The sequence below is a fragment of the Setaria italica genome, chromosome I (genome assembly GCF_000263155.2).
Source record: "Setaria italica strain Yugu1 chromosome I, Setaria_italica_v2.0, whole genome shotgun sequence".
NCBI lineage: Eukaryota > Viridiplantae > Streptophyta > Magnoliopsida > Poales > Poaceae > Setaria > Setaria italica.
The window spans coordinates 9,333,803-9,343,151 of NC_028450.1; the positions used below are offsets into that span (position 1 = coordinate 9,333,803).

Sequence of the window (9,349 nt, forward strand, 5' to 3'; positions counted from 1 at the left end):
CTCTATAATTTTAGTCAAACGTAAAATGATTTGACTCTTAAAAAAAGTTAAAATGACCTACAATTTGTAACGGAGTATACGACAAATATAACAAATTACTTCCAGACTCTTGCCTTTGTCATACACTCCATGTATAACATTCGATAGTCATCATATTCATGCCATACCGATCAGTTTCAAGATGCATTCACGCAGTTTCGAGATGCATTCACGGTGAAATGGTAAGACAACAAGACTCAAAATATTGTGCTAAAGACAGTGGAGCTTCGAATCCTCTTTGAGGCATGATATGGAGAACGATTTTGTGAATGAGCATTGTTCCTCAATCTTTGAATATATATGGACCTTGTTCCTCAATCATCTCTACCCGACTCCTGACTTCCTTCACAAACAAATCTAAGGGACAAATCTCGTGGTGATTAAGTTCTTTTTTGCAGCACATTTCCAAGGATTTGAGGACATAAGAGATCTCTTGCAGTCTTGCTTCATACTCATGGCTTGGATTTCCAAGGATTTGAGGACGTAATATTCAATATACAACCAGCAATTCATGGCATTAAAATTGCCCATGCTTGGGGCCATTACATGTACACTGTCATGATGCGAATCCTCAATGGGGGCATCCAAACTTATAAGTATCAAGATCAAAGAGCTAGTCTGTGTACATGGGCAAGAATTGTTGAACCCGACTAAGTAAACTAAACTGATCCTTGTCTTTGAATTGCAACAACAACCTCGTTACAACGTGGACATCTGTAAGAACTCGTAGCCGAACATCGTGTGTGTAGGCAATAATAGCAGTACCTGGAAACAAACAAAGAACCTGTCTAAGGCAAATATCAACACAGGAATTTAGATACAATACCAATAGCATAATAGGTAAGGAAGACATAAGTCATTCCAGAAATCAGATTTGTCTGAAACAAACATACAAGTCAGATATTGCATATTCACCTAGGATGTGTACAACTCATACAAAACTATTTAATTTGGCTTTTCGGCGCTTTGATTTCTTAGAAGAAACATAGATATTAGACTGAAATATGATTATAACAGTTGTCAAGAAATCCTGGTAAGGATCTTACCATTCCACAATAACAAGATTTTTTTTCTCGAACACGCAGGAGAGCTGCGTATCATTGCATTAATAGGAGTCATACGTAGACCTGAACACACACAAACACACACACACACACACCACCACTAGAGAGACTTGATCACAATAACAAGATATATGCACCTGCTTTTCCTTATATATCTCTATCTCTTTGAATGATCTTATATCTACTACTTTGAGCTAGAAAAACAAACACCATCCCAGCAATACTAATATCATAATAGCTATCAGAATGTGCCTTTTCTAACGTGCTTCGTTGTTGTGCAAAATGTTAGGATGGAACCCACTGACGTGAGTATACCACAAAGGAATATGACCAACGTAAAGCAGTAAGAAGCAGCATGCAGCATACCTGTGTTGACATGGAAGAGCTATAAAAGGAATGCTAGGACTGGACCGACATATAGGACAATCTGCTTCATCACCAAAAGAACCTGCCGACTTATCTTTGGAGAAGGGAAGAAGGAACTTCTTTACAGAGGATGAGTTTAAGAGCGGAAGAAGCAAAAGCAACATTTCCTGCAGAATTAAGCAGTGTCATACTGTCATGCAGCGCTCAAAGTTCAGGATTCTACTTTGTAATGTCTACAGTACATCAATATAAAGTCTCGCTGAATATCAAGACGCTGGCAAAAATACCAATTAAACACAGGTAAAATACACTCTGATGTGACAATAAAAGTTCCCCAGAGTACAAATATCAGCATTCAGCAATGCCCGTAAGAACATGCTTGAGGTTGCTTCATCGTACCACACTTGTCTAGTTTTTCGCATACGTGTCCAAATTTCAGACTTGATAACACTTCTGCTTGAAGAGTAGAGATAAATTCATTGATTTTATCTTTTCATCTTGCAATGAGGTGAATGTAACAAACAGCAGTAAAGTTACTAATGATACTTTGCTTTCATGAACCTAAATAGCTCGAAAAACACAAGTCTATATATAGAACATGTCACATTAGAACCCATTAACAATGTGATGTAGTGCAGTCAAGCCCCCTTTACCCATTTTGTTGCATTTCAGTTCCTATAATAATATACCATCAAGTTTATTGCAATGGAGCCACCAGCCCATGTTTATATACCTACATTCTATTAGGCAACTATGACCTTGCAAATTAGAGAACTCACTGCTGTCCAAGCATTCTGATGCATATTTGAGTAAAACTTTATCTGCATAAATAATACAGGATTTCAATTGTACCAAAATGTTACATGACCAGGACTAGTGGCTGTGTAGAACAATAGGGACTGAGTGTGTGAGGGGAACAGACTCGACCCAAACACTTGAGATCGGGCACGCTGGAGACAGCTGCGCCCAAACTCAAGACCCGGCGTAGAAGTCCTAGAGTTAAGTAAAAAAGACTTCTCGGGAGTTCGGGAATGTGACGATGAGGATCTCTCCTGATAATTATTTGCTTTGTTAAAAAAAATGATGTCAGCAGGCATATATAGCTGCCCCTAGCAGATGAAATCTCCTGATAATTCTTTTCTTCATTCCAAATAGATGAGATCAGCAGGCACATATAGCTGCCCCTAATAGATGAAATCTACCAACTTGACTTGACTAACAATTAGTCTAGAGATAACATTTTAACCTAACTTGAAACCTATTCAGAGAGAGATCCTAACAAAATACTGGACACTAGATGAACTCTTTCTGCTGCTATAGTACTCCTTGGGCCACATGGCAAGCCAGCCTGCCGCCATGGCACAAAATCCCACCAATGTTTTTATGGGAAATCTCAGAAACAACTAAAGAAATCTGCACAACATCCCTGTTTACTCTACATTAAGGGCCACATCACCAATCCATTAGAAAGTGCCTAACTATAGTCCTGAGTATATGTAACTACACCTACGAGGATTTCATTACAGGACAAACAGTTTTTTACGCAACCACTGTCGTGCAAACCACATTTGAACAGTGATAACAAGGCAACGTGTTCGAATTGGTCAAATTATTATTCCATGGAATTGTGATAGAGATCATTTTTCATCTTGAATTGAAACATATGTGGTTAAGGTACCCTCAACCTCCGAGATTTGCATCCTAGTATCTGGAAGTGCAAAAGATATGCAGCCTACAATGTCAAATAGTGGAGGATATAATACAACTAATTATTCAGAAAACTGGTAGGTGTTCTGATCCATCAAGAATGCATGTGATCCACATTGGCTAGACTTTTCATTATGTACATCAGTATATATCCAATCAAAAGCCTAGATCAAACTGTAAAATGGATAACTGCATAAACTAGCAAGTATTAATATTACTAACTGATTTGAGATAACAACAGTGCTGCAAGAAAGATATTTACCGAAAACTCATTCCAAACCAGCTGCCGATTCATGTACTCAAAGCTAACAGCTCTATTCATGTTGGGGCTCCCATAAACAAGTCTTGCTTTCAGAATTCTTTCTACGATAGTTTTGTACCTGCAAAAAACACATATGCAAGGCTCAAAATAGGTGTGTCATATGAACTTCATAACAATTGACAGATGAACAGGACAATAATCTTCTTAAAAAAAAGAATAGCTTTCCCTTTTCTCACAAGGCATGCTGATCTAGCTCATTCAAATACAATATTCTGCAGCTATTTGCCAACTTCTGATCACAGTGGACGGTACATGCTGTACACATTGACTGTGTTCAATCTCTAAATAGATGGTTAGCAATGCCAAACTAGGTGCCACCTGCTAGGGCCTGTTAATCCTTTTTTTCCCTCATGAAATGGCAGGAAAGCCGCCCATCATTTATTAAGAAGAAGGAGAAGAAGAAGAAGGAACGAATCACAGAACTGGTCCGATCCCAGGTTCGGACCCTGTTAAGTATGAATAATTTCTGCAATCCTAATGATGCATGAAGACATTCCCATAATTAAACAGGCACAAGAAGTTACCTTCCACCATAAAGGAACAATAATAGGTTAAAGAATGCATAAAGACATTCCCATAATTAAGCATGCACAAGAAGATACCTTCCACCATAAAGGAACAATAATAGGTTGAAGAATGAAGCAGCTTGGTACAATCCTTCAGCATTCTGCACTAAGCCCCAGGCACGGCGTGCTAGTGGTCTCTACAACATGAATAGATACTTTAACTTATAAGAGTGAAAAGGAATTGTAAATTTTCAAAAGAAGGTATCAGGGTCACCTGTTCCAAATCACCCCATCGACGGAAAGCAGAAAAGGACTGCAATCGCGACCATATATATTGGCCACCAACAAAGCTAATACAATAAAAGATCTTTTGAGAAACAGAAAGCCCAGGTCCTTCCAAACCTGTTCTTACTGAAAAGCACAAAGAATCCATCAGATGTTGCTCAGAAACATTCATCTACATATCACTACCAGCTCCTCAAACAAAACAAATCAGTTTGGAAAAACAGACTGCTAGGACTGTTACCAATGAGCTAAACTTGGCTAAGACAAAGACATGTTCAGGATTGAACAAGATATGCAAGAAACTGAGCGTATTCACTTTCATATCGAGGCTCTGAATAGTCATTAGATTTGCTATTTCAGATAACCTTGGTACGGTTCAGTTTGTTTGCAGAGCTTAACTTCAACTTTGGTTCATGTAGAGAAAATGAGATCATTAATAGCATGCACAGTGTAAAAAAGAAGCAGCTCCAACCAAGGTGTAATTTTGATGTGTTCATGTAAATATGATTGACTGAGTTCCTGAATGGTTAAAACCATGCAGAATGGGCCAGAAGAGCGCATATTGACTCCTGAGGGGACGATACACTAGAAAAGGAGAGGATGAGCATAGATGAAGGCTTTAGACAAGGCAAAGGCCGATGGTAAGTCACTCTCATTGTTTAAACATAAAGGATCATAGTCCTATCCATTTTCTAGATGTTAGAAGACCACTAAGGAACTTATCTATAAACAAGAAAATATTAAAGATATGCAACTAATCATAAGTCTCAACAAACTAACAGATTATGATATACACGAATGTCCCAATTATGCAACAATATGCATGTTATGCCTCGTAGCAATGTCTGCCATTAGCCCGCATCCATGATATCCAACTTGTTTCATTGATAACAAATTTCCAATTGTCAACCTGTGACGCAATGCACGTTATTTAAGATGACTGTGGAAAGTAATTGTTATAAGATCTAGCACACTGTTTGATAAATTAGATTATATTTTTGACATATTATGTCATCCAAATAGTTAATATTTCCCTATTTTCCCTCATACAATCAAGAAAATATCCTTCATCAACACTGCTCAGAGAAAAACAGCTAAAAAATAACCAAAATATCTAGAAGTTATTTGGGGGTCCCTCCAAACGAGATTATCATAATTGAACCACTCCACTGTGTATTTTTATTAGGTATTTCTACTCAGTAGGGCACGAAATTCATAATGAAAACATACTAAAATAACCAAACACGCTTTTTGTGCTTTTAGTCTATGGTAATTCAAGAACATAGCATCTCAAGTGAGACCTTGGACTTTGAATAAATTGCTAAAGACCACCATGTATTTGCAGACTAAACCTTTCTTCTTGTGGTTGTTTTTCCCTTTTTTTTTGCAAAGAGACTAAATCTTTTATTTGGTAAAAGGACAGGCAATAAGCATATTGCAGATGCAGCCTCTATGCAAAGTTAGACGTACAAGAGGTAGGAATGTAGGATCAGCCAACTTCAATTTAATATACTGTAGTTGCCTCAACCACAGTATGCAAGCAAAGTGTATTCTGATTTAAAGGAAATGTGCGAAACAATCCATCTTACTCCAGGAGGCATAGCATGCATGTTGTTTTGCATATAGTTGCACAACCATCTACACTTGATTATAGTTGCACAACCATCTACACTTGATTAGCTGTAACCAGCATGATTAGTAAAATAAAGAGCCATGAAGTGCATACCATACAAAAAAATGGCAGCAGTTGACATAAACTTACAGAAAAATACCTTCTTTTCCAATGATGGGCACTACCCGCTCATCTCTATATCTTAGGTTCATCAATGCATTGCCTGGGGTTGGCTTGTCAACCCAAATCGAGAACCTCCAGATGAGGAATTCGAGGAAAGCATCGAGTTCAGGCTCATATTGGAATAAGAGTCCTGGCTGATATGAAGAAAAAGCATGAAAACTGAAAGCAACAACTAGCAGTGCATTTAGGTTCTATGCAAGCTGCAAGGAGCACCCAAATCACCAGAGTTAGTAAAGAAAGCACCTTCATCAAAGAGAACACTTTGACTAGCTGCTCTTTCAACATGGCAGACATCTCGACATCTAGCCTTGCAGCATCAAACTGGTTCACCCTAGATATTGAAATTGGGATAATGACCTGCACGAGAAAAAGAGGTTTTATCCAACATCAACCCTATATGCCTGCAATCATCATGCCCATTCTGACAGACAGATCACAAAACTTCTCTTCTATTTAAGAGCCAGTGAGCATTCTATTGATAAAAAAATAACTAGGAACCAACATCTACATCAGAACTAACAAAAACCATTGCAATTAATAAATATGCTTTTCAGAGCTCCAGATCATCACAAAATTTAATCTGTACTTCATAGGCAACACCATAACCCAGAACAGCAAAACTAGCAACTTTATATGCTTTCGTGGGATTTCGATTCTCATACAACGAGAAATCATGTAGCATCTCAAGTGCCATACATGGAGCATCTGTACCTTGGATGAATCGCGCAGCGACTCCCAGAGCGGGAGGAGGCGCTGAAACTCCGCGTGCCATGCGTCCTGTGGCGGTGGCCCCTCCGAAGCAGAGGTGGACTCAACGAGGGACATAGGGGTTCAGTCAAACCCCCAGATTCGTGGGAAGAAAAGCTGCACCCGCACCTCAGATGGATTCACCTCGCGCGCTGAGGAAGAAGAGCCTGACTGCACCATGGATGGATTAGGTTAGCCAAATCCGCGAGTAATTGAACAGAGAAAATGGGACATTTGGGTTTGAGAGAAGGAAGGTCCACCAGAACTAAATCGAGGCCCTGTTTGGAACAGCTGTATGGAGACTCGCTTATTTTAGAAGCTCGTTTCCCTGAGAAACGGCTGTCTGGAGAAGCTGAGTGTTTGGCAATACTGATTTTTTTCTGGTAGATTATCTGGTTTAAAGTAAAATGACCTATGTACCCCTGAAGTTGATGATAGCTCATTTGTTTCTTTAATGCGAGCAGAAGGCAATATTAACAATATTTTTTTCAAGTCTGTTAAATAGAAAATTATTTACAATAATTTTTGGAGCTCAAATTCCATTCTTCCCAGCTTATAAGACACAGTCACTGATGTTTTTACTTGCGTGCAGCAATCAATAGGTCCTCTGCATACAGAGTTACAGATATACACACAGCAGATCTAAAGTTTGCATAGTAATACATGGTAAATCCAACAAACAGATGGTACATCCATAATAAAAATTGATAGAGCACATCTCTTCCTCTTCCAATGTCTTCTACATATTCAAGTCTTGTTATCATTCAAAGTGAATTGTAACAACTATCCTTTTCTAAAATGACTCTGAACATTCAGAAAAATGGTGACATACACAACATTCAGAAAAGACTCCGAAAAGCATGTGCTTATTTTACACTACGATAGTTTCAATCTGCCACACAAATGACTTCTATATATAAAATAAAGTGAACTTCCGTAGAGACTTTTCTACCACATATATGAAGCCTGATTTTTTTTATTTGTTTCTACACTACCCATATGTGCAGGGGAGAGGAACGGATGTTCACCTTGGCTTCTGCCGTGGATAAAGATGTCTGCGTGGATAAAGGAGTGGAAGGAGACCGGACTTTTGTGCAGCAGCTCGCCGTCAGAGGAGATCGGACTTGTCTGTAGCTCCGGCCGGGATTTGGTGGTGGCAGCTCTCGATATGGCACCTTCCTGTGCAGAGGAGGGAGGGATTTGGCGGTGGAGAGCAGGATTCGATGGGGGAGGACGGGATCCGGCGGAGGAAGTCCGGGACCGGCAGCGGAGGGACGACGGACGGGCGGCGGAACCCTAATCGCCGCTCGCCTTCGCTCGCGGGAGTTCCCTGTCTGTTTGTTTGGGCTTGCTGTAGCTTCCAAGCGTGAAAACCACGAACCTCGAACGAACAGCCGCTTCAGCTTATTCAGCCGGCTTATCAACCACCAAACAGTATTTTCCTCTCACAACAAATCAACCGTTTCAGCTTTTCAGCCGGCTTATAAGCTGAAGCGAACAGGTCCTATTTTTTTAGAAGTTTAAAAACACTGAGTTTATATGAAAAGTTAAACTTTTCATAACTTTTTAAATCCAGCAAACTAAACACATATTCTAAAAAGTTACTGTTAGCTTTTTAAAAAAAAGCCAGCGCTTTTCGTAAAAAAAAGTCAAACAAAAAGCCAGCACTTTTCGTAAAAAAAGTCAACAACAGCTTTTCAGAAAAGTTCAAAAGTTGCGGCTCAAACAGGACAAAAAATGCAGCTCAAACAAATAGGCTCAAATAATGTTCGATAATGCTTCCGTCCGATCGTCCGACGAGCAGCGCAAATTTCGAACACGGTCCACACGAAAAAAATAAAATAATAGATGCATCCTCCACCACTCGTTTGACCTTCCAGGCATTCTTATCCTTTTCACCCCATCTCCTCTATCCATTCCTTCCACGATAAGCTTCTCCCTTGCTCATCCAGCTCGCCCACGCTATAGATGATGGTAAGCTTCTGCAGCATGCCACTCGAGCGTCGGGGCATGGTCAGGCACCGGCGCCGACCGCCGCTCCCCCAAGACCAGGGGCGACCCGGTGTGCGTCGCTTGAGCGCCGGGGTGCGACCGGGCGTCGGCTGCCGACCGCCGCTCCCCCACGGCTAGGGGCACGTGGGTAGCACTGCTGGCGCTGCGCCGGCAGCTCAAGCTAGGAAAAGGCTTTTTTCTCTTGTATTTCTCGACGTCCATGTCGCATTAGGTACCCTGTGATGTTGTGGTAGTTTTTTTAAATGTTCCTGTTGGCGCTAGAAATCGGTCCAGCGGCCGACACACGACCCGGGAGAATCTGCTTAGCTCCTGTTCGGGTGAATGCCCTGGTGCGGTTCGCGCGGCGTGCCAGCCAATCTGACCTGTTGATTGGCAAGGAAGAACACGTGTCAAATTCAGTGACTACGATCGGCTAAGTTTCCGATCGAAAGAGCTTATCGGTAGATCGACCGATTCACTGTGGTAAAGAAATCGGCTATAAGACAGCACGATCCCCGTAGCCTTG

The 9,349-nt window shown here is 40.5% G+C and overlaps 1 protein-coding gene across 2 annotated transcripts; it reads right to left on the reverse strand.

The window, feature by feature from the left end:
- Positions 1-468: 468 nt before the first annotated feature.
- On the reverse strand, positions 469-8,207 carry LOC101781935 (peroxisome biogenesis protein 2). Of its 2 annotated transcripts, none has more exons than XM_012849169.2 (9): positions 7,860-8,207; positions 6,796-6,998; positions 6,328-6,441; positions 6,062-6,218; positions 4,279-4,415; positions 4,101-4,201; positions 3,439-3,556; positions 1,470-1,636; positions 469-804 (listed from the first exon to the last, which is right to left on the reverse strand). In XM_012849169.2, the coding sequence occupies exons 2-9, from the start codon at positions 6,907-6,909 to the stop codon at positions 699-701; spliced, it is 1,014 nt and encodes a 337-aa protein (XP_012704623.1). In that variant the 5' UTR covers positions 6,910-6,998; positions 7,860-8,207; the 3' UTR covers positions 469-698. The 2 variants fall into 2 exon arrangements, with proteins under 2 accessions (XP_012704623.1, XP_012704622.1); XM_012849168.2 differs by having other exon boundaries at positions 6,796-7,002.
- Positions 8,208-9,349: the final 1,142 nt, after the last annotated feature.